The sequence below is a fragment of the Gekko japonicus genome, unplaced genomic scaffold, assembly GCF_001447785.1.
Source record: "Gekko japonicus isolate JY-2015 unplaced genomic scaffold, Gekko_japonicus_V1.1 scaffold65, whole genome shotgun sequence".
Classification (NCBI taxonomy): Eukaryota; Metazoa; Chordata; class Lepidosauria; order Squamata; family Gekkonidae; genus Gekko; species Gekko japonicus.
Window position 1 is genome coordinate 619147 of NW_015165832.1, and position 26144 is coordinate 645290.

Here is a 26144-nt window from a genome sequence, read left to right on the forward strand (position 1 = left end):
TGGAGATTAATCATGCCTTTTGATGAGCGTTGAGATTGTGAAATGAAATTACACTTGGGGAAAACATTAACATTCCCTCCTTCGCAGGCTTCGAGTCTTAAATGAACCATTCAAAAACTCTCGGCAAGACTTTTTTCTTCCAAGTCACCCTGTGTAATTAATCTCCTTTCTATATTAATCTCTGAAAGGCCTTGTGAATTTAACAGAGTACTACTTTCTCCTGAGTTTTTATAGAAAGTTCAGAATAAAAGCAAGTTCTGGGGGATTTCATATTCCCCTTCCTCCCAGCAACCTAGTGTCCCTCAAAACGTAGGTATCATTACAAATGTCCTCTGGGGGACAATCAATAACAAAAGTGAGAAGTGGGAAAGTAAACAACAAATAAAAGCAACAAATACCCATCTGCATAGGACCATGGAGCTGGGGTGACTGTAACTGAGATCCCCTCCAGGGCACCTGCGTATTAATTTCAGTTAAAGGGCCCAATTAGTGCACACACAAAGGTGTATGTAAAGTGAATGGGCAGCCCATGCATGGAAGAAAGGATTAGGTTGCAACTGTAGTGCAAACAATCCAGCAAAAATAAGACAACAGGATCCTCAAGTGGTTAGGTGGACTGAAGCTCTTTTCTTACAGGTAGTTTGTTCCCTCATGTAAAAAAAATCCTTGTATGTAAAATATCAGTACACCAAGAAGAAAGGTTTTACCTTACCTCTACGGTGCTAGATTTCTGCATGCAGGATTCTTTTTTTTTACATGGAGGAGTATTTAAAAAGTGTGATTTTCACTCACCAACAGTCCAAAATGGTACAATCCATTCTACCTCCTCTAATTTCTGGTAATTTATTACTGGCAGTTCTATGTATAAACCAAGTATCAGACATGATGATGAATAGTGGTGGAAGTGATATGAAATTACAGCCATTCTGTATCTCTTGTACATCTTGTTGTACTCTTAGTAAAATGGAAAATCAAGGCATATTGTAAGGAAAGACTGGAACTAATGCAATAATACTACACTCTTCACATTACAGCTGTACCGCTTTTGGTTATGTCCTCAACAGGCCTGAGTGCTGTTTTAGCTCCTTCCGGAGAATGGATGCCAAGGCAGCCACTGAAAAATTCCACCAAGATCTGGGGTTTCGAATGTTGAACTGCGGAAGGACAGATTTGATCAATCAGGCTATAGAAGTATTGGGTCCTGAAGGGGTTAACACGATGGATGATCAGGTATGTCGAGAACCATGAGAAATTCCTTTTCCTGGGCAAATTACTACCATAGAGGTAGATAAATAGAGCACATAGTAAGATGGTTCTGACAGAGCTAAACTAAATGGCAGTGTTCAACTACCTTTCCAGTGCTCGAGGGGCCCAGGCTGTTGCCCCCATGCTGGCAATTGATGCCAGTGATCCAGGGGAATGCTTTGTGTTGTGTCTTAGGGAACTGGGTGACTAAGAATTGAAACCTTTGGGCATCACAGAATCATTGCAGCAAGAAAATCCTTCTGCTCTTGCTTCATAGGGTTGCCAGCTCCAGGTTGGGAAATACCTGGAAATTTTGAGGGTGGAGCCTGAAGACAGTGGGGTTCAGGGAGGGGAGGGAGTTCAACGGGGTATAATGCCATAGAGTCCACCTTCCAAAGTGGCCATTTTCTCCAGGTGAACCAATCTCTGCCACCTGAAGATCAATTGTAATCCCAGGAGATCTCCAGCCACCACATGGAGGTTGTATCAATGTAAAGACAATTTCCTCCCATGAGCTTTCATTTTGACATACAGCCACCTGGAGGTTGGCAACCCTATGCATCAAATTCCAATCCTATGATGCGGTCTGCAAGTATTAGGAATAATTGCCCTAATCCAGGCAAGAGCTATCTGCAGGCTTCTGTGCTTCAGGCTGCTTCTAGATCAAGCTTCATGTGCACAAAACCGAAAGAGTGCTGAATAGGGGGAAGGCTTCCATCCCACACCTGGGTGTCGTATGAATGCTTGATAGTCCTAGGATTTGACTGGGACAGTTCATTTTTCACAGGGATTTTGCATCTCTCCTGTGCGTCATAAACAATTCCCTGGACTCGCATGATCCTCCTGGCCATGTTACTTAGAGCCAGCTATATGTGACTCTGGAGAGACACAATCAAAACTCCAGATGCCTAACTAGGGTCTATAAAGTAGCTGTGGGGACAGAGATATGGAACAAAGGTGTCGTGCTGGGGACATGGGAAGTTAACACTCTCCCCTGAGTCGTTTTCTTAATAAAAATGTTCTCCTTTATATGCTTTAGGCTTTGGCAAGGGAAAAGATGACAATAGACTTTCTGGCTCCTGACCAGGAGCACGTGAACACTGCTAGCTGCACTGTTTTTGCCTGATTTTGTCTCTCTAGTTTCAAATGCAGTTTTCTTTTTATTGCACTGAAAAAGTTTCCAAGAACATCTGTTGTTTAACATTTCAGAGCCATGCACTGAATAAGCTTCTAATAATTGAGTTATCCTTGGTTTATGTAATCTTTGTTTCACCTGTGGTGTTCCAGTTTTCCCTTTCAGTGCCCTGAAACGGGGGGGGGGGGGGATGTGGATAGACTTTACAAACACACACATGTAGGCTCACATAAGTATACTGGACATGATCCAACTGTTACACAAACTGCTCCCTGTACATGGGTACAACCTTTCTTAAGCAGAGATAGGGGTCATTTTGTAGAAAAGGAGGTGCAGGAGCTCATTAGCAGAACTCATTAGCATAACTCATTTGCATATGCCACACTCCCTGACATCACCAGAAGTGTGTCAGAAGGCAACACCCAAAGCTCAGGTTCCACTGGACTGTTTTGGATTGCTAGCTATTGGGGGGGGGGAACGTGCAGATCTGTCCCTCACAGAGGAAGGAGAGCTTGTACCTGAATCAAACCTGGTCTTAAAGGTGCCACTGGACTGTTTTGGACCGGGGGGACGGGGGGGGAGCTCTGCCGCTTTCCCGGTTGCTTCTTGCTTTGACTGAGGGCTGCTGGGAACAGGGGGTGGAGCTTGTTGCATGTGCCCGGGCTCTTTACTGCCGGAGCTCCACTCCTGTGTGCTCCTGCAGGAAATGACCCCTGAGCAGAGAGATATCCAATTCAAGACTAAGCAGTTAGTCCAGCAGAATATCATATGCACCCAGAGGAAGCTAGTACCCCATCTAGTCCTGTGTAAAGATACTTTGGGGGGGAGTAGCTGCCTGAACAGGGAATAAAGGGGAGAATGTAAAATATACTTGGCTGTCCAATGAGAGGGGGGGGTCTGTGATCTAGGATTTCTGGAAGATTATGGGGTGGGCAGATGGTCTTTGGGCAAGACAGAGCCCTTGCCTGGTTCCAAGCCAACGTCTGAGTCCCAAGGGTGGCTAAATCTAAACAGCTGGTGAAAGAACCCTTTTAATGTGTTATTATCTGTTGGACCATCAGAGTATTAATTTGGGAGGGGGGGGATACACTTTTTTGGTAGAGCAGAAAGGGAATGCTAAGGGGCTGACAGGGTGTGAAGACAACAGAATTAAAATGGAACAACAAAGGATTAGTTTAGGCTGCAGTAGTATGCCATGCTTCTCTGGGCAAGGCAGGATACCCACTTTCATTCTGGGTACAGCCGATTCATTTACTGTGCTAGGAGGGGAGTGCAGCATTCAAGGGTATGGGTGGAATGAAAGCCAATACAAGGCAGGCCTTTGATAGTAGGTGCCTCGGGACTCTCCTGGCTTGGCTGACATTTTATTTCCCCTGTATGTATGGCTAGTTTTATATACTTTCAAAATGTGGCCATTTCCCCTTGTTTAATACATCAGAACGACAAGATTCCAAAGGTGTGGGGCCTCCTGGGTGGCTTATCCCCAGGGGGTGCATTCTGGGCAACATAACCAAAGCTAGGCTGTGCAAAGCCCCATGATTCCAGTGGGAGACTTACGTGCAGGCTTAAGATCACCTCTGTGGAAATAAATGGGACTGCCATAATTTTTGGATTAGGCCTAAAGTACATAATACAAAGGGAATGCAGAAATACTTAGAAAGTGTGTAACTAGATGTGTGCATACATAATTCTCCTTCGCATGAAGCTATTGCATGGGATTCATCATTTGTAACTTGCTTGCTGCAACTTTTATTCTTAAAGGGTATGACTCCACTTATGTATGCCTGTGCTGCTGGAGATGAAGCCATGGTTCAGATGCTGATTGATGCTGGAGCAAATCTAGATATACCTGTAAGTAAAGGACTAAATCCAGTGACTTTGCTCAGACTTCAAACTAGCAAGAGCCATTACTAAATATGCCTCAGAAACACCAAGCATGTCTTTGTTTAGTTGGATGAGTTTTCTCTCTTATAAAATAATTTCATACAGCAATATATAAAATAATAAAATAATTTCATGCAGGTTCTACAGTAATAAAGCTTAAATCCCTTTCAGAGCCTGCCACAGATGAGATAATGATTAACACTGGCATGGTAATGGGGAGACTGGAGGACTAAATGTTTCCTCTCTGAAATAGCAGCATCTAAAGGAAACCAGAAGATGCATTAGAGAAGCCCAAGGGAATGAAAATACTGATTGGTGTTGGCAGTGCTCTCTGACTTGTGTCAGTCTGACACTCCCAGGGGTTGTAATTTACCAAGGAAGTGCCACTCACAGACATATTTGTGCAGTGTGAAGAAAAGGCAAATTTCAATATCTAATATCTTTCAACATTTCCAGGTTCCTGGTAGCTCTTCCCGGCATCCGTCAGTTCACCCTGACAGCCGGCACTGGACTGCTCTCACCTTTGCTGTGTTACATGGACATATCTCTGTGGTTCAGGTAAGCAAAAGAGAAGGCATTTAACACAGAAGAATCATCATATGTCTCTAATGTGAGAACAAAACTAATAGGCAGAAACATGTAGGCTCCAGAGCCATTTCAGTCTCGTGACCGGGCCTGAAACCAGACTGGAATCTGCTTCATTCAGTATCTCTGAAGTTGCCCAGCCATCACTCATTCAGTCACCTTGGTCAGGAATGGTACATCTGAGACTGAACAGTAGTTATTCAACTGTCCTGAGTCAGAGTATATTTCTTTAGGAGTAGATGCACCATTGCCTGGTTCAAGGCAGGGGCAATCACCTCCTCTCAGGGAGACGCTTACTGTCTCCTGGACCTGGTCCTCAAGCTCCCTGCCCAGGCCAGGAGGAGTAATGTTCATACAAGCAGGTGGTATGTCTCAAACTTCCAAGAATCCTGTCCCCATCCTCAGACTGGACAAGCTGAAAGGTATCCTACACAACTGGACAAACTGACACCCTGGTACCATCCAAATTGGAACAGATGCAAGGGATTTTTATCCACAAAGTATTTATCAAAATGATTACAGCATGCTGCAGAGCAGTCCACCTTCTCTTGTAGGCTGGATCTTGGAGTCGCAGTAGATAACTCACTGAAAATGTCGAGACAGAGTGCAACTGCAATAAAAAAGGCCAACGCTATGCTGGGGATTATTAGGAAGGGAATTGAAGACAAATCAGTCAGTATCATAATGCCCCTATATAAATCAACGGTGCGACCTCATTTGGAGTACTGTGTACAGTTCTGGTCATCACACCTCAAAAAGGATATTATAGCATTGGAAAATGTGCAGAAAAGGGCAACTAGAATGATAAAAGGGTTAGAACACTTTCCCTATGAAGAAAGATTAAAATGCTTGGGGCTGTTTAGCTTGGAGAAACAATGGCTGAGAGGTGACATGATTGAGGTTTATAAGATTTTGCATGGGATAGAGCAGGTTGAGAAAGAAGTACTTTTCTCCCTTTCTCACAATACAAGAACTCGTGGGCACTCAATGAAATTGCTGAGCAATCGGGTTAGAACAGATAAAAGGAAGTACTTCTTCACCCAAAGAGTGATTAACACATGGAATTCACTGCCACAGGAGGTGGTGGTGGCGGCTACAAGCATGGACAGCTTCAAGTTGGAATTGGATAAACATATGGAGCAGAGGTCCATCAGTGGCTATTAGCCACAAGGTATAGATAGGAACTCTCAGTCTGGGGCAAGTGATGCTCAGTATTCTTGGTTCTTGGGGGGGGAAGCAACAGTGGGAGGGCTTCTAGTGTCCTGGCCCCACTGCTGGACCTCCTGATGGCACCTGGTATTTTTTGCCCACTGTGTGACAGAGCGTTGGACTGGATGGGCCATTGGCCTGATCCAACATTGGTTTCTCTTATGTTCTTAATAGACCCCTAACCACCCAAAAGAGTTTCACAGCTTACACTGTGTGGATGCCAATGATGGCAGAGAAATATTGTTTCAGTCCAGTCTCAACATTAATGTGGCATGGATTCAGATGGCCAAATTGGCCAAGTCAAAGTAGTCTGGCATCTTCCAAGCTAAAGTGAGTTGGTAGAAAGTAGTGGGGGGGTTGCAGCTGCATTAACTTGATTCTCCAGCAGTAATGTTGGAACCAATATAATCACTAAGCTCTGAGTCAGCAAAGATCAGCTGAATCCCATTGAAGGCAGGAAGCACAATGATCTTCAAGATCTTTGCCTTCCCAACCAGTATTACCTCTGTCTTGTAAATATCTCATTTCAATTTGTTCACTCTTAGCCATTTAACTACAATGGACAGTCAATGATTCAGGACTAGGGGTGTGCATTCGGCAATAGCCGAAACGAAACACACACAAACTAAAAATACTTTGTCAGTATTTTTGGGGTATCACATAAGCTGAAAACAGATCAGAGATCTGTATTCGGCTACCGGTATAGCTGAACCCCAAAAAGCCGATATTATCCAGCTTTTTTTCGAGTTCATTTACCATACCGAAAACAAGGTCTTTAAACCTAACAGCCAGTCAGCTGTTGGGTTTGACTGCCTTTCTTTCCTGAGATCGGGGAGGGAAAGAAAGGCATGTTTGTACGTCTGCCCTTTGCTTCCCCAGCCAACCCACTGTGGCGGGTAGGCTGGTGAAAACATGCCCCCTTTCCCTCTGGTGGTGTATATCAGATCCGAATATATTCGGGAATACCGAATATTTCCCCAGTCCAAATACTTTACCGGTATTGGACGGGGGAAATTCGGCATCCCTGATTATTCTTTCCATTAGGAAGGCTCATTTTGCTTCTATAAGATCTTGCTGTATTTTTTGTTGCATCACGTCTGGAGTACTTCAGCAGATGTTCATGAGCTCTCCCATTTTTAGCCTTTAGTAGAATGTGCAAAATGTTCTGGTTTCAGAGAGTTTTGACTAAGAGTTAAATGGGGTTTTTAGAGAGCAGTTTGGATTTTAGTTTAAAAAAAAAATTGGCCATTTTTCTAATGGGGGGGTGGTGTCTGTTAGATATTTTCTGTAAGCCAAAAAGGTATGTTAGAATTTTTTTAAAAAATGAAGAATTGATATCCTAGTGCTTGTACTGCTCTGGCCTCTCCCCCCCCCCCATATCAGAATTGACCTTTACAATCACTTACTGTCAGGCTATCTCAAAGCAAATACCAGATAATACCTTCTGTTAGGATCAATCAAACTGGCACAAAAGAGCATGCAAACCCTGAACTTTCCAGAACTCTTCATCAGGTGAGGTATTTTAAAGGGGGAGGGAGGAAAAAAGAGGGATGTCTCAGACCCCTGTATGAAAATCTGAAGATGTATGCAGATTTAAACTGGTTCTGGTGTCAGGTTGCACCCTTAGTCTTCTAGGAAGGAAAAGCAAAGAATTCCCACAAAAAATTAATGATTGATCAAATATCACTCCACACAGAACACACAGATGCCTCAGAAGACTAAGATCAGAGGAAGAATGTATATTCCTTGTATTAACAATCCTGGAGATTCATTTTAGCTGGTGTAGAAGATCATCTAGTTACGTTTTCTCTTCCCAGCATAATAAATAGGATGTTTTCAGTGTGATCCTAAGCATGTTTAAATAAGTACATACAGTACATGTTAGCTTTCATGCTTCTTTTTTGCCTGTCTCAAGGTAATGAAAAGTATGAAATGGTTTCTTGGTGAACCAATTTCTGTGAGCTCAGTAAATACAAGATGGTGTGTTTACATATTCAAAACTAGATTGGCATCTTAATGAGATCCTAAAGTTGCACAGTCAGAATCTAAAAGCAGTGATTGCACACTATTGAAATGGTTTTTAATTTGTCATTACAAAACCAGAGTAAATGGGTCTTAAATTCTCCAAATGCATCAGATGCCTTCTTGTGCAGACCATATTTCTTAGCTGACACTGTTTGTTGTGGTCAAAGGCTATGTACAATTAGAATTTATTGTTTCAGTGTAGGCTCTCTGCTTTAAGGCCGATAGGAATTAAAAATGAACAATAGCAGTGTATCAGTTGGGAGCAGAAATAAGCTGTTTCTGTTCACATAAGTAGCAAGCAATTGCAGATTGTGTGCATTCAATATTGCATTATACATATAGGCAAAACGTCCATGCAAATTAGAGTCCTCCTTCAAAGACTTGGCCTCTTGCCAGGGTACTCTTGTACTGGAAAGGTCAGGCACACTTAATTTACAGTTGAGATAGTAAATACATTTTGCCCCAGAGACACAGCTGAGAATCTTGTCAACACAGCCCCTTGGAAGGAATTAAGCCTTGATCTCTCTAAGTGACATTTATGTTAACAACAATTAATGTTTACTCACTCCCTGTTATTCAGATATAAACATTTAATCTTTGAAAATCCAATCTCCACACATCTACAGTGACATGTGGGAATTAATCATACTATGAATTCTTATGTTAAATATATAGTCGCTAGATCTGTGGACACACAACCTCAGATTCTGGTCCTTTTGCAACTTGCACATGGCCGCATGATGAACAATCAATCAGAAGAACAAAGCAAAATGATCCTTTTGAGGAGAGCATTCACTTTAATTTTTTTCCACCCGAACGATTGCATGCTTTAAGATATACCTGGGAAAAGCCAGCTGCACAACAAGCAGAAATGAAGGTGTGCCCATGACATCCCTAGTGATGAGTAATACACTTGCCTTCTCCCTGCCTCCTAGAATGGGAGCGATTAGGTGGGGTATCTGTATCTTTAGAGGCTTAAAAATACATTTCAGAGAAGAAGCATAGGATTCAATCCTGCCTATATTTCCACAGGATTTGCCAATTCCCCCCATCTTGAGAAAGTGCAAAATCCCACCCCCAAATGCTACTCCAGTGAGACAGAAGACCACCAAGAATAGCTGAGGTGGAGAATCAGATATCTCCCACAGAAAGGTGAATCAGCAAAAATTGTTTCCCCTTGAGCCCCCAAAATCTAGGCAGGATAGGATTGCCAGCTCTGGGTTCAGGAATACCTGGAGATTTGAGGGTGGAGTCTGGGAAGGGTGGGCTTTAGGGAGTGAGTGACCTCAGCAGGATATAATGCCATACAGTCCACCATCCAAAGTAGCCATTTGCTCCAGGACAAGAGGAATAAACGTTTAAAATAAATAAGTATTAAATACATAAGCTTTGAATGTAGTCTGGAGATCAGTTATAATTCCAGAAGACCTCAAGCCCTCACTTGGAGGTTGGCAACCATAAGGTGTGACCAGGCCACAACTTCCACTATCATTAATGTACTAGGAATAAGGCTCGTTGTAGAAATAAATACAACGAGCTCTAGAAAGAGGCTCTGGGAGAGTGCCCCGCCTTGGGCACTCAGCATCAATTTGGGGTATGACTCAGAGTATCATTTTTTCCCGAGGAACTGATCTCTGGAACTTAAAGAGCAGTTGTAATTTTGAGTGATCTCCAGCCCTCACCTGGAGATTAGCAACAATGGTTCCCCAGGAGGAAATGGCTGGTTTGGAGGGTGGAGTCTATGGCATTGTATCTGTTTGAGGTCCAACCCCTCTGCAAACCCCACCCTCTTCAGGCTCCACGCCTCAAATCTCCATGTCAAGAGATGTCAAGAGAATTATTTCCCAACTTGGAGTTGGCAACCCTATTGCCTTCCCAGCTAACCATCAACCTATCGTTATCTGCCCCTCTGACTTCAGCTTTCCATCTCCTCCCCCTCCCAGCGAGCAGTTGTAATTCTAAGGGATCTCCAGCCCTCACCTGGAGATTGGCAACAGTGGTTCCCCAGGAAAGTCTTTCTCTACAATGGGGACCAAAGCAACTTACATCATTCTCTTGTCCCCCTTTTGCACAACAACCCTGTGAGGTAGATTAGGCTGAAAGTCTGTGACTGGTCTAAAATGACCCACTCAGCTTCCACAGCAAAACCTGGGTCTAGCAGACCCTGCTCTGAAGTGCTAACTGCTACACCACACTGGCTGTGGTATCACCTGGTATCACAACTGAACTCTAGACAACACTTTTTTCTCTCCCCCTGGAGAAAATAACTGCTTTGGAGGGTGGTCTCTATGGCATTCTGTTCAGCTGAGGTCGCTCCCCTCCCTAAACTCTGCCTTCTGTAGACTCTACCATAAAATATCCAGGAATTTCCCAACCTGGATCTGGCAACCCTAGTCATTACTGGCCCCAATGAGTTTTCTCCCAAAGGCCAAAATAGGCATAGAAAGGATCTCACCACCACCACCTTTTACTGACAGAACCAAGCTTGATTGCCTAGCAACAGGCACTGAGGGGAAAGTAGGGTTGCCAGCTCCAAGTAGGGGAACACCTGGAGATTTGGGGGGGCGGATTCTGTGGAGGGCAGCATTTGGGAAGGGGAAGGACTCAGCAGTGTCTAATGCCTCTAAAGCAGCCATTTTCTCCAGGGGATCTGATATCTCTCATCTGGAGAGCAATTGTAACAGTGGGAGGTCTCCAGGTCCCACCTGGAGGAAGTCCCCCACCTGGGGGAAGTCAGCTGCACAGCAGGGGATTGAAGAGAATGGTTTGATGGCCGCTGGCCCACCTCAGTAGCCAGCCAGCCATGGCAGAACCAAGCAGGAGAGATAGCCATTTTCATATTTTATTCTGACAGAAAAGTGGCCAAGCTGGCAGTGGGTGGGGGAGAGGGTTACACTGAAAGTCAGTGACTGGTCTGAAATCACCCAGTCCACTTCCACAATAAAAACCTGGGTCTGGCATGTCCTGCTCTGAAGTACTAACTTCAGGGAAAAGTTAGTCCCACAGGAGCCAAGCAGGAGAAGTATCTTCATCAGGAGAGACAGCCGTTTGGCAGTTATTCTGACAGGGAACTGTGGCAGTGGGCGGGGAAGAGAAGTGGACCTAGCACCCAGCCAATGGCACTCAATTACTCTTGAGTGGTGGTTGATGGGCCAATGGCTGATGGAGCGCACAGCACAGCCAATGGGAGAGCTGGAGATGGCCAACATGTCAAGAGAATTATATATATATGATTATCTGTACACCGTGACATCGATTTGCAGAGTCTCATAAGATACCAATAACAACAGATTTCTGCTCCTAAGAAACTAGTGATTCAAATTCAACAGTGAAGAGAAGATAAGAAGGAAGGGAGGGAGAGTCTGGGGGGGAAATGAACAAGTGTAAGCACATAAGACGTGCTGGTTACAGTTAGAGGTGAGGCAGTTAAGTGAAAAGCTTCACCAAAGAGGTAGGTTTTGAGGAAAAATTTGAGTGGAGAATGGTTGGAGAGGATGTTTCAAGTATGGTAGCAGGCGGGGAGGACAGGTGTAGTTACTTTAAAGCTGGTTTATCATTTCCAGGAACCCTTCCAAGACACTTCCTTGCTGCCATCTTGTCTTGTAAGCAGATGGATGTATTGTCCTTCTGATGGTTCACTTCCATGCATCTTAAAAAGCAAGAGTGTCTCTTAGAGTTTAAATGTTTTTAAAATGTTTAAATAGTTCACAAGAAAGGAGGAAAAATAAGTAAAAATAAGGGGGCGTGCTATAAATTTGGCTTCCCACCAGAACATATCGGTTCTTGCTGGCTGCTCCATTTTGACATGTTTGTTGTTGCTGTGATTTTTGCAGCTGCTGCTGGATGCAGGAGCCCATGTTGAGGGCTCTGCTGTGAACAGTGGAGAAGACAACTACGCTGAGACTCCACTCCAGCTGGCTTCAGCAGCAGGCAAGTCTGAACAAGCATTGAATTTTCACTCCCCAGAAACTGAAAAAGAAAGCAGGAGTTTCTTCTGCAGAAGAGAACAGACCCTCAGTATTACATCTAATTGTCTGAAACATCCTTTTATGTGCAGCCTGATTTCAAGGTGTCCAAGCACACTAAGCGAGAAGGAACAATATGTTCAAAACTGCCCAAATATATCTGGGTTCTCCCCCCCCCCCCATTATTTCACACTAATGGTTTTCACAATATTGTTGATGAGAGTCCAGTGGGACACTGTAACTATGTTATCTATTTATTAGTTCATTTCTATTCCACTTTCCTCCCAAAGGGACCCAAAGCTGCTTACAGAAATGTAACTTAAAGAAATAAGACATACAAAGAAAATGAATACACCTTGCGTGGGTCCTAATGCAGTAGGCTGGCTATTGTAGGCCCCGAGCTACAAGCCATGGGCTAAGAACATTTCATCTCTTGCCCTTTAAGTCATACCTTCTGAAAGAAGAGGGAAAAAAACAAAGTTGCACTGTGTGTGCAACCTACCCTACACATTTAAGGTAATGTGCACTCCAGATGTATGCCCAAATGCCTGATTTCTGTGATTCTTTCCTCCTTGACTAAAAGGGAAGGATTAGGGAAATCAGGTATGTCAGCATACAAAAGTATGTATCTAGAGTGTATGTCATCTTGTACATGTAGTGAGGGCTCACACAGTGCTTGTGCCCTGTTCTGTTTGTACCTTCCCCCTCAACCTGCCGAAAACCCTCTGCCTCCACATTGAGCAGAGAAGAATAAAAAGAAGGTAGACCCTGACATGTTTAAGGCAAAGCCATGTTATTTATGTGCTTGCTTACATACTGCCATGAATTTTTGTGGTGAGTTATAGAATACAAGAATATGGATCCCTGACTCAAAGAGCTTACTATTGAAAATATAATGCAGAAAATACAACAAAGAAAAAAGAGGTTAGCCAAGGCAAAGGAAGAATATACACAAGAAGAATACCCATTTGTTCCAAGTCTGGAGTGGGATGGGGACTAAATTGTTGTGCCAGTAGCTCCATGGAAAAGATGGTTTTTGAGGCAGGATTTGAAAAAACCAGAGAGTTGCGTCATCACATAGGTATTGTGAGAACCATTCAAGCATGAAGGGCAAGGGAGACAGGGCAGAATCAGTGAGGAAGCAGGTGATCTTTGGTAGCGGAGAGTGATAGAACTGGAGGAACGGAGACTCTGCATGAAGGAAAAGAAATATCAGAAGATGGGAGCAGAGCACTAGGGAGGGCAAGGCCATGGAGGGCTTGGAAAGATAAAGAATTAAGCATTTTCACTCCGGAAGCCATTGCAGGAGGTTGTCACAAGATTAGAGCAATGTGACAAGTGGCTGATTTGTTCACAGAATTCGGGACAGAGATGAGGGAGCAGAGGTGCAACAGTAGCAGGCCAGAGAGCAGGGAGGGTGCCAAAATCAAGGCAGGGGGTGCCAAGAGTATGATCCAAAATTTTCACTGAAAAGGCACAGTTTTTTCAGTTTAGTCAAGGTAGGAAAAAGTGGCGTGAACAGACAAAACTCAATATAAGTGGCAAAGAAGAGACAAAAATAAAGCTGAGAGTGCATGCCTGTTTCATAGCATGGATAGTTAATGGGTATGGAGAGTAAATGAGAAGAGTTGGGTTTTGAAGGAAGGGTGTGAAGATCAGTTTAATATGGAGTTTGAGGTGGCAGGGAGGCATCCAAGGGGATATACTGGATTACATGGAGGTAGACACTACAGAGATAGAGGAATAGAGCTGGGCTTCATCAGCATTCAGGTAGCACGGAAAACCATGGGATTTCAGGAGGCCACTTGAAGACATGATGTAGGGGGACAAGGACATATTTCTAGGAAACTTCAAGAGAAGGGAAATGGAAAAATAGCTTCCCTTGTGGAACATTTGAGTGACTAGACAGGTAGGAAGAGAATCAGTTGAGGGCAAAGCCAAAGAAACCTGTAATGCAAATGAAGTCAAGAAACAGAGAATGTTCAACTGCATCAAACACAGCAAAGAAATCAAGGAGAAGGATGAAATATTTTGGATTTGGCAACAAGGAAATCATCAGTGGAATACAGAGGAAAAGAGCCAGATAGCAGAGGATCAAGAGAGGACTTGGAGAAAAGAAAGTCGACAGCATACTCTTAGTTTGAAAGCAAATGGTAAAAGAGGAATTGTGTGGTTGTTGGGAGGTATATGAAGAGATCAGTCTGGTTTTTTTATAATAGTGTAGACCAGTGGCGTACCAAGGGTGGGGAGGGGTGTGTGCCGCACCCCAGGTGCAGTTTGAGGAAGGCCCTTGAAGGGAGCCCTTGAAGCCAGCGTCATGCTGTGTCCAGCTGTACATCTTTTTAAAATGCAGTTCTGACTGCAGCCATTAGGGGTGTATGGAAGTCTTAGCATAGCAAAATGCACTCTATGATCAGCTAGACTTCCCTTTCTCCAAGACTGAAGCAAACTTGCTTAACAGATCATACAACCAAGCCAGCATGCTGGTAGCTGCTACAGTAATTGCCAGCCTGCAGATCATTTTCTCTAATAGTTCAGCCCTTTTCACTTCCTTTCCTTGCACCCAGCTCAGCCAGATCTTGCAAAGCAGTAGTTAGTGTTGCAGCAAGCTAAAACAACCTTTCCCTCTCTTAATTTCTCTCCCTCCTTTCCACACGTTTCACATTCATTTCTGTCTCCCTTCACCTAATTTGTCTGTGTCCCCCCCAACCTCATTTTTACTTCTTGATCTCCAGGCCTTCTCATCCCTATCCTGTTTGGTGCCAGAATGTATTTAAGAGTAGTATAGTAGCAAACCTTTGTTAATATCATGAAGGCACTGGTTTTGCTTGTCAGAGAAGAAGAAGTGATCCATGCATCAACGTCTAAAATAATAGTTAAGTGAGTGAGTTGGGAGGTGGAGTCATAAATGATAGCAGTACGGGGGAGACAGCAGAAGTTTAGAGACTGAGAAGCTCTTGGGTGGAGGTTCGGGCAGGGATTGAAACTTGCACAATTCAAAAAGAGGAATATAATCACTGCCAACATGCTCATTAGTGTAAGGTGTGTGGAAGAAGGAGGGACCTCGAAACAGAAGACAGCAATGCTCTGGCAGTGCCAGGGGAGGAGAAGCCAGGTTTCAGAGAGAAGAAAGCATAAAGGGTTGTGTAAGATGACTGTTTTCTGAACAAGCAGTTTCAGAGAGAGCTGGAAAAGTGGGGGCAAGGAGGGGAGCAAGCAGCAAATGGGGATGAGAACTGAAGGAGGAGGGTGCCATGGCAAAGAGCATGAGCACCAAAAGCAGGAAAAAGAAGGAAAGGGACTGGGGTAGGTTGACTAGATTGGGAAGAAGTGCTGCACAGAGGGATGAGTGACATAAGAGATGCCCTTTCGGGGGGGGCTGGTGTGATGGTTTGCAGGTGGGGGGGGATTTAGTGCCTCTACCAGAGGGTGACGATGGAGACACCAGGGCTGCTTGCGTATGATGTCACCCTTTGTAACATGCCAGGCACTGCTATCCATTCAGCAGCCATTTGCTGGCATAGTGCTGCAGCAGGTGTCCCAGCAGCTCCGTTGCTTTCGCCTGCTGCCATCTGGTAGAGGCACCCCATCTCCTTCCCCCTTCAGTGCCAATCATTACCCATAGCAATAGTTCTCCCAGAGAACCGCTATGCAAGTCGCGTCTATGCTCCCCTTCTCCAGTGTTCAACAGCCATGAAGGCACCCCTTAATTGGATACACCTTTTCTAATGGCACTAAGGTGGCCCTACTACCTAGTTCGAGCCGCAGGTGACTCTGGGAGGTGGTCAGAAAGAGAAGGAAGGCCTTTGCAGCAAAAGCAAGAGCAAGTACAGGTAGGCACACCTACTTGGCAGAAGAAACCTGGAACTCTTGAGCTGATCTTCTGTGAACCAGTGGAGCTGAATTCACCACCGCCACCACCACCCCGGGCCCACCCACATTCCTTCCTAGCAGGCTGCTTTTCAGATACAAGAACCTACCGTCACAGTGAAGAGGACTTGGCAAGCCTGCATGCTGCTTTAGAATGGGAAAAGGGAAATAATCTTTATAAACGAATGTGTCAATAAATGAATGAATGGCCAGTTGCTCTGTTACATCTTTTAAGTATATAAGAAGCATCCTTGCTTTCTGTCAATTGTTTTTCTAGGTAACTATGAGTTAGTCAGCTTGTTGTTGGTCAGGGGAGCAGATCCACTCCTAAGTATGCTTGAAGCGAATGGGATATCCTCATCACTTCATGAAGACATGAACTGCTTTAGCCATGCTGCCGCACATGGGCATAGGTAAGCCTCTTCCTTTGATCCGCTGACTGTAAGGTGCCTCACCTCTGATCTCCCTGGAGACCTTTTCCTGTTGTCTCCTAATGGAGGAGGGAGGGAATCTAGGGACTCACCTTAGACTTAAAAAAAACCACTATTCTGCAGCTTCTGTATATATGGCAGCTGGTCTCTAGGGCAAGACGGCTCCAACAGGCTCCAACAGTCTTTTAGTTCTTGCTTTTGCCTGTCCTACTTCAGAAGCCTCTAACTGCCTTGAAGCTTCCCTTGAACCACTTGCAGCTGGCCTTTGAACACATCCCCTCCAAGGATGTAGTGCAAGATGCAACTGTGATATTGTCTGGGTAACTTCCAGGCATGGCTACCATGACATAAGTGCTGTTTGTTCATTCATAGTTAAGGTGCAGTGATGTGTGTTTTTGTTACTGCATAACACTCCCTTGCCAGCAGTCTTGACAGTAAGAATCATAATGTTTGTTGTTTGGTTCACATTACTGCAGGTAAGTTGATGCAAAACTTGCTCACACAGACTCACAGTCTAACATAAACGGACAGTAAGGATACAGAAGTAACAAAAAGAAGGGAGAGGTCTGCCCTTCACAACACTGTATCAGCAAACTTTGAAGTTGAATGTGGAAGTGGCATGAGGTGCAATTTAAGGTGGCAGATTTTACACAGTATCGCTATCACAAACAATAAATTTACTTTTTTTTTCTTTTTTTTTTCATTGGAAGCATGCTTGCTATTAGACCTTTGGGGGGAAAGACAGGAAATCTGTCTTTTTCCTCCACTGGGGCAAATAGCTGCTGAAGGGACAGTTTCTATTCAAGAAACACAATGGGAAAAAGGGTTAACAGATATCTCCACACACACTGTGTTCCAACATCATGGCTGAAATCTGCTTTCCCCGCTCTACCTTGTGGCTCCTTTTAAACATAAGGAACTCAGATGTGACTACGAATCTTTTGTCTTGTTGACCCCTGAGGTATTAGGAAATACTGGGACTAAATGAGGTAGATGCTGTCATCATCGATTATTGCCTTTTAATACTTCCATGATGACATCTTCTGTTGGTAGGTTCCTTATTTCATGGGAGATAACTATTCTTTTGTGAAAAACTTGCCAGGAAGGGCCAAGGCAAATGTAAATCACCATGCTGGGTACAAAGAGGGCACCACCAAGCAGTAATGTCACAATCAATAAAAGTTGGCATGACTGTGTGGGAGTTGTTGTGGTGCTGTCAATAAATTGTTGGCATTGAACGAGGCAGACTTAGGTTTTGATATTTATGCATCTGTTTCCTTAGATCAATCAGTATCTCTCAACCCAAAAGAGCTGTTACAGAGATTAAATGCAATAACCCCTAAATAAGGAGTAGAAAAGAGCAGGAGCCCGCTAGTACCTTAAATTTTGTTAAGTCTTTAAGGTGCTACTGGACTCCTACTCTTGTCTACAGCTACAGACAGACAAACACGGCTACCCATCTTGCTGTGTCCCTAAATAAGGAGGTGTTAGTTATTTATTCCATCACAAAATAATTATAGACCTTACTCCTGCATAGAGACACATCTCAGAAGTATGTGGCTAGTCCATTCCTTGAGATCGGCTCTTTGGTGGGATAACCCACACAGGGCAGTATCGTTCCATTCTTCCTTCTTGCATCAGGTTACCTTTTCTGCCTGTTTCTCCTTGTCTCCAGGGGCCAGTGTTGGATTGGGTGAACTGGTATGACCAGGATTCCTATGGATATTATGCAGGCAGTGCTACCAAATGGTGATAAAACACACCTGCAGATACTCAAAAGTATTTGATGTTGAACTCTGCTTTTACCCATAATTTATCTTGCTGGCATACAAAGACTCCTTGGGTTTTTAAAAACACTTTTCTGGCACTAGAGCAGGAGACCCCAACAGGTTGCCCATAGCACCCATTGACATCTTTCCTAGAACCCACCAAGTGTTTCTAGAAAGTGGGCAGAGCCAGATGGGGCTTTTGCCCAGCAGAGCTTCTTATAGGCCACTGGGATTCAATTGGCTTTGTTAAACGGAGCATATCCTGAAATGTTTATTTAAAACATTTCTATGCCACCTTTCCATCCAAATCAGGTTCCCCAAGGGTTAAAGAGTTGTTACTAAAGTTATACATAATCTTGCTCTCTGACATTTTGTGATTGGCTCCTCCTCCTGCAGCAGCCATTTTTTGCTTGCACCAACCACCTTGTGTCAGAACTCCAAAGATCCCGCCAGGCTCAAAAAGGTTGGGGATGCCTGCACTAAAGGTTTACTAACCTGGACTGTGAGAATATCCTGGAATACGCTTTTTTACACTTTCTGGCAACATTTTACTAATTAATAATAGCTGTTGCTTTTCTTTTACAGAAATGTTCTACGCAAGCTACTGACCCAGCCACAGCAGTCAAAAGGAGATGTTCTCTCACTGCTAGAGATTTTAGCAGAAGGCGTAGAAAGTGATACTTCCAGCCAGGGAAGCTCCAATGAGGGCCAAGTCAAGCTGTGTAAAACCAGGATGAAGGCTTTGCAGGAAGCCATGTATTACAGCGCCGAGCATGGCTATGTTGATATCACAATGGAGCTCAGACAACTCGGTAAGAGGGAATCTTTACTGAACAACAAGTGCTGCCATCTAGCTTACAATCTCAAGACATGGGGGTCGCCCATGAGTCACTCCTCAGTCTGTAAACTTCCTTTTGAGACACTTAGTGCATTTAGACCACCTCAGACACATACATTAGCAGGAAAAACACTGGAGACTTATGGTACACATGTCTGACTCAGAGGTAGGGGGCACCCTGAAAACATTTGCTAAGTCAGGCGAGTGACTTGCAGGAATCCTTTTCACAAATTGTGATGTAGGAAGTACTCCTAATGCAGTCAAATTAGTTTTCACCGAACCATTGCAAAAGAGAGAAAGGCAAATTAACAATGCCAAATTCACATGCTAAGAACAAATTCTAGCAGGCCTAGTTTATCCTTGGGTTGTGTGTTCCATGGCCCCTCCCTTTGTGCAAAGAGATGAGACCCCCTCGTCCTAATTTGTAGGCAAGGGGAAAAAACCTGCCATGTTTCAAAGTGACTCGATTCAGATATGACAACAAACTTTGGTTTCTTTAAAACCAGACTTTATCTGCAGTGTTTGAGTACGCTAACATTTTTTCATCCGGGTGTCCCACAATCATGATATGGCATTTTAAGTGCTTGACACTGCAGTAGGGATGCCAGTCCCCAGGTGTGGGCGGGGATTTCCCCCCCCCCCGACAGCCATCAGCTGGCCAGTGGAGGAACCCCACCTCCAACAGTTGTCTGCAGCCCCACTTGAAAAGGGTGGGCACCAGTGTTCCCTCTAAGCTGAGTTAGTGTGAGCTAGCTCACAGTTTTTTAGCCTGCAGCTCACACATATTTGTCTTAGCTCAGGAAGGATGGCTTCAGAGCAAACTAATTTATGCAGTAGCCAAATTGCTCACTCACAGCTTTAATGCCAGCAGCTCACAAAGTAGAATTTTTGTTCACAAAACTCCACAGATTAGAGGGAACATTGGTGGGCACCACATGCACCTGCCCTGCAAGCGGCAAATCTGCTGCTTTCAGGGCAGGCAGGGGCCACCAGCTCCTGCCTTGCAAGAGGCTAGTTCACCTCTTGCAGGGCAGGAGCACCCAGTGCCAGCTCTTTCCAAGTGGATGGCAGCCGTCTCTTTCTTGCAAGAGGTGATTTTGCTTCTTACAAGGCAGGAGCACTGGGCACCTGCTCTTTCTGAGTGGGGGCTGCCAGCTCCTGCCTTGCAAGAAGCGAGTTCCCATCTTGCAAGTCAGGAGTACCTGGCACCCACTCTTTCTAAGTGGGGGGCAGCCGGCTCCTGCCTTGCAAGAGGCAATTTTGCCTCTTCAGGGAGAAGATGAGACCTGGCAACCCTATACTGCAGTCCTAAGCAGAGTTATATCCTTCTAAAGTCACTGAACTCAATGGGTTTAGAAGGTCTGATTCTGCTTAGGACTGCACTGTAATGGTACTAGACCATCAATGAACAGATAAGGTGTCATTTCTATGCTGCTAAAGTCATTTTCACCCCATTGATTTTGTAAGACTTCTCTGTGTCCTTGGATATGGTTCATGTTGAGATAGTATCACTGTTCACAAGTTACTGTGAACACACCTACACTCTATGTGTAGTGCACCCTTGATTTTTTATATGCCTAATAAAATTCATGATTCAAGTCAAGTTATGAAGCACAATAGCACAACATATTAGCAAGAGTAAATAATTATATCCTGTGCTAACCTTATATTAGCTCATCCATGATTGCTAGATTTCCGAGAGTTAATGGAAAAGATCAGTATCTGTTTGGGTTTCCTGATGGATGACAAGAAAGAGGTCCTGCTTGACTTTTTCCATGCAGTGTTGGACAGTGTAGATTCAGGTCCTCACAGCAGCAACTCATCTTTGGTGGTGGGACCCATGTAAAATTTTTAAATGATATGTTCTCATCTTTCTTATGCTCCCTCTTGATATTTTTTCTTTATGTCCAACTCACTATCTTCTCTCTCCCTTGGCTTAGTCATTCTTTTATACATTCTAACCAACAACAATAATAAAGGAATGATTTTACTGATGAACCCATGTAAGATCATGGCATAACCCATGACTTGAAACGTAATGAACTGTAGAACCTTTCTCATTAAATTGAGTTGTGCCTATTCTTATTCCCAACAATACTAATGTCATTTAAAACAAAGAAAAATAAAAGGTCTAATTCTCATGTTACTGCACATTTATCTAAGAACTGGTACCCAATGAGCACACATTGGCTGTTTCTTACAAACAGGGGTACACATATACATGAAGGTGGTATGTTCACTGCAACATATGAATAGGTAATATAGCTACAGGAATTTGCCGAGATTCATGGAACTGCTGTTGTGTGGTTCAGAATTTTACACTTATGGCCTTTCCAAAAACACTAGTACAACAAACATGCCTTCTTTAAAAAAATTGCCTGCATTTCTTCTTTTTCATAGTAACCCCCCTATTTTTCATTGTGTATCATTTGTTAGCATATTGTTCACAATACAAGAAAATATACTAAATAAGTAAGCACAGATTCAATGTTTCTGGAAATCCCTTTATACCTGTCCATAACCTGATTCATATGAAAGTTTTTTGGCTGCAGCAAGAATTTATTACAAGAAAAATGCGTGAATAGTGTTGTAATGAATGGAATTGCAACAGCCTGCCTGTGCTATGATTTCTTTTTACCCAACCCGTAAGGCAGGTTAACTGAATTTCACTCATTGTATAAACCTTTGGCAGGAAATAAATGAGAAATCTATCTTTGGCATTAACACAGTCTTCCTGAAATCAAGATTGACTTTCAGAATTGCCTGGGCACACATATATAAATATTCTTTAAAATTAGTTCTTAGAATTTCTGGTAGCTCCTTTCTTTCATCTTCAGGGGAGGAAGGCTGAAAACCTTGAAAAGTACATTTGTTGAGCACTAGAGCTTGACAGAACAAAAACCGATAGCACTGAATTAGCATCTCATCACAATCTCATTTTTGCTCAACAGTTTCTTGTACTGGAGAACATCTACAATTTTATACAAATGCCCTTTTGAATTAAAATTGAGTATCCTAGATAACAGGTTCTAGCTTTTTGACCAGGGGCAAAGGAAGATGGATATTTTGTACTTTCAGCAATTGTGTAGAAGAGGGAACGTTTGCAGTTTCCACTTTTATCACCCCCAGCTGACAAGCTGTATTAGCCAAAATTCCCTTCTATACACACCTCTTAAAACAACAAGATTTAGTCTGCATCTAGTCACCATGAAAGCAAACAAGGGTTTTTTTGGGGGGGGGTCCTAAGGAAATTTAAAAGCTGTGTTGTGGTGGCTGATAAAGTTGGTAGGATGTTAGCAAGTGCTCCTCCATTCACTTACATTTTAGCTGCTGCTCCAGCACCACTGCGCATTCCCTTGGGTGTGAGTGGACGTGCTCTGGGACATGCCCCACTTCTTCCTCCCAGTGACTGATCACAGCCATCCCTACCCCCTCCTGCATTAACATTCACTAGAACTTTTCAAGCAGGAAAGGGCCTCTGATCACACATGCCAGATGCATTTCCCTCCCTACTACTGCAGGAACTCATTAGCATAACAGGCCACATCCAGCAGCAGGAACGCATTAGCATATTAGGCCACACCCCCTGACCACACCGCTCATTATCATATTAGGCCACACCCCCATGTTACCAGAAGTGTGGCCATCCAGCCACACCCACCTTGTGCTTCTTACTTTGTTGTCAAAACCCAGGGCTTTTTTTGTAGCAGGAACTCCTTTGCATGTTAGGCCACACACCCCTAATGTAACCAATCCTAATGAGTTTCTGCTGTTGGGTGTGGCCTATTATGCTAATGAGTTCCTGCTGGGCGTGGCCAACTTGGGAGCCAGCCGGAACTCTGTTCCTGTGCCTTCCTGCCCAAAAATAGTCCTGTGAATAACCATGGCCATGTCAGTTGATATCCCAAGCCCAGACATTTTGAGGGTTACAGCAGAATAATAAACAAACTTGTACTATATTTGTCTTTCTTTCTTTGACTGCTCGTTCAGAACTGTTCAAATTTATCTTTAGAATCACACAAACCTGATGAGGAACTGCATATTTTGTGCAGAACTGCATTAGAAAGCCCCCTCCCGCCACCCTGAAATACCATTTTAAAAAAGAGAGCTTTTGAGTCAACGTCCTGATTGTTAGTAGTGTGTGGCAAAACTCATATGTTTGAGGCATCTAGAAATATTTGCTCAGAAAACACTGTTCTGGGAAGGCCTGTTTGGCGTTTATAGCACACAATCCTGCCTTATAGAATGGGTTGAGGTATGCCCTGATATGCATTACCTAGAGTGACATTATGGATAAATGTCCTCTGTTTTGTCTCACACCACTGCTGATAATGTCTGCAACAGTAGTCAGGGCCCATCACATGGTTATGTACCAATTAGGGTTTGTAAGGCCAGTACGGTACATACTTATTGCATAAATGGAGTTGCAGTCATTACCAGGAGCAGTGTGAGAAAATTATGCAAGTGGTAACCATCCCACAACACTAAAGGTATAAAAAAGACATTATACTCTTCCCGCTCTGTGAGTCCCTTCATCTTACACTGATATATAAAAACAGAAACACCAATTCAGAGGCAATATTCCTCCAATTATCAGGTGTTGTGGGCAAACATGGAATGCCTATATCCATCATAACCTGTGTGTTCCCCTGCTTTGTCCTCAGTGGAGGTTTCAGTGACAATTTAAATAAGCATACCGGGGGGGGGGTCCCCAAAAACTATAGTTGTTGCAAATTGGCTTGACGCAGAAAAGCAGCTTCTTCCTTTATTTTTACCATTGTTCATCCACAGACTTGTCAATAAGTTAAGCAGCTCCCCCCCCCTTTTGTCTTCCAATGACCCCAGGAATCCCATGGAAGCTCCACGTGTGGATTGAGTCACTGCGGACAACTTTTTATCAGTCTCGTTACTCAGTGGTACAGAACCTCTTGCGTGAATTTGTCACCATTAAGGAAGAAGAGTACAATGAGGAGCTGGTTAATGATGGACTGCAGCTCATGTTTGATATCCTCAGAACCAGCAAAGTAATCTTATTCTACCATTCTATGCAAATATCCATGACTTGGTGCAAGGAAATCTCTTCATTTGTTTCCAAAGCTCTATATATGCTCAGCAAAAATTAGTGTAAACTGCATGGGGATGCCAATTAATTATGGATGCAGGGATCACCATAACTGCAGTTTTAGTGCAACATTGGCAGGCCTCAGAAGGAAAAGCGCTTAAGGACAACTCCTTCCTAGCACACCCTCATTCTAATGGGAATTTAGATAATTTGCAGTAACTTGACACTTGGGATTGAGAGAGTTTGCTTCTCAAAGGGAGGAGAAGTGAGGGAAGGATTGCTATAACCCTGTCCGCACGGGTTTGTGAGTATACTGCATGCAGTTTGCTAAAACTGAAATGCCTACATTATACTTTACAGAACTAACTAGTAGCTTTGCTTGACTAAGGCCCTGGCTCCAGTCCAGCTCTAGACATGCAAAACTACTTGCTCTGGACAATTACCACTCCCAGACAAGAACAAAATTCGAGTCCAGTGGCACCTTTAAAACCAACAAAGTTTTATTCAAGGTATAAGCTTTTGTGTGCATGCACACTACCTTGAATAAAACTTTGTTGGTTTTAAAGGTGCCACTGGACTCGAATTTTATTCTGTTGCTTCAGACCAACACAGCTACCCACCTGAATCACTCCTGGATGAGTTCATGTCCCCATATACATTACCAAAAAAACCCAAACTTCCAACCAGTTCAACAGGCTCTAGATTCTGAGGAAATTTTCTGTGCATTGGCTATGTACTTGGAAGCTGCTTCCACGTGCAGAAGGAGTAGCGGTGTTTGAAGCTGCTTTTCTTAGCAGGATACTGAGGATTTGTGGCTAGGTTTAAAAATTATTCCCATACGCAAACTTTGAACTGTTTTCTTCAGAAAGCTAAATTTTAGCTTCCTGTCATCCATTTCTGTATAACTTGTAAAGAAGCCAGTACTTTCGCCTCCCAAAGCTTGGCCCTTTTGAACATCGTATCGTCATTCATTCTTCTTTTCAGAACGAGTCTATCAACATGCAGCTTGCCACTATTTTCGCCCACTGCTATGGAAACAGCCCCATCCCCAGCATTCCTGAAATCAGAAAGACCCTACCAGCCCGGCTAGGTAAGATGCTAAAACATTCCTCACTACAGGCTTTGAGACTGTTGTTTTTGTTTTGTTATTAAAACTCATTTTCGTTTTTCCCCCATTCCAGATCCTCACTTTTTAAATAACAAAGATATGTCCGATGTTACTTTTCTAGTGGAAGGAAAACTATTTTATGCACACAAAGTTCTCTTGGTTACTGCTTCAAACAGGTGAGATTCTTACTCTGGAAGTGCCACAGGGCACCTTTGTGGTGTCACTGAAAGGAGAATCAGTGACTCAGATCCAAATTAATGATTCCACAGGTGCAAGGACTTCCAACCATGCAGTATGATTTTCACTTCTGTTGGGGGCATTTTGAGCTCCTACAGAATGGGGAAGGTGAGAAAATTGGGCTCCATAGATAGAAGTCCTTGCACCTGCAGAAATGTTAGCATGGATCCAACCCAATGAGTCCTTCCCGCATAGAAACAATCACCATTTTAGTTTCTCACAACTGCAGATAGTCAGAACACCCTTTTAAAAGCAAAACAGAGACAGAACACCCTTTTAAAAGCAATTTTGACTTGGCAGGACACCCAAACCTGGATACAATTAAATACATCTACTTTACTTTTAATATTTTTAATTTCATTACTTATGTTGTTTTGAAGGGACTGAAAGTTCAGGGAAATGTTCTTTACAGAGGTCTGTAACCTGTAGTTCAATCCCCTCTTGGTTTTACATGAGAGGCTAAAACAGCTTTCAGATAACTTTTGGGGGGTCAACATACCAAGATTGATGGCTGAGTGTGAATTTGAATTATGACATTTCTCTTTTTGGTAGGCTTCAGTTTTGGACTTTTAGGGGCTTTCTAGTGTTAGGTTTTCAGTGTTGCAAACCACCTATGTGGATCAAAATAAACATACATAGAAGATTCTATCATTACAAGGATTTGTGAGTGAACTTTAGCCCCAAGATCTAGTGTTCATGATAGGGCTGCCAACCTCCAGGTGACAGCTGGAGATCTCCTGGAATTATGTCTGCTCTCCAGGCTACAGAGATCAGTTCCCCG

The 26144-nt window shown here is 43.5% G+C and overlaps 1 protein-coding gene across 1 annotated transcript in view; it reads left to right on the top strand.

The window, feature by feature from the left end:
- Positions 1-26144, top strand: part of ABTB2 (ankyrin repeat and BTB (POZ) domain containing 2) — a 240720-nt gene that overhangs the window by 205198 nt on the left and 9378 nt on the right. Inside the window, exons 5-13 of the mRNA XM_015410876.1 lie at positions 1065-1230; positions 4142-4231; positions 4721-4822; positions 11917-12013; positions 16196-16331; positions 18704-18930; positions 23802-23980; positions 25003-25108; positions 25200-25302. Of these exons, the coding sequence (XP_015266362.1) occupies positions 1065-1230; positions 4142-4231; positions 4721-4822; positions 11917-12013; positions 16196-16331; positions 18704-18930; positions 23802-23980; positions 25003-25108; positions 25200-25302 (1206 nt within the window). The remainder of the gene's footprint in view (positions 1-1064; positions 1231-4141; positions 4232-4720; positions 4823-11916; positions 12014-16195; positions 16332-18703; positions 18931-23801; positions 23981-25002; positions 25109-25199; positions 25303-26144) is intronic.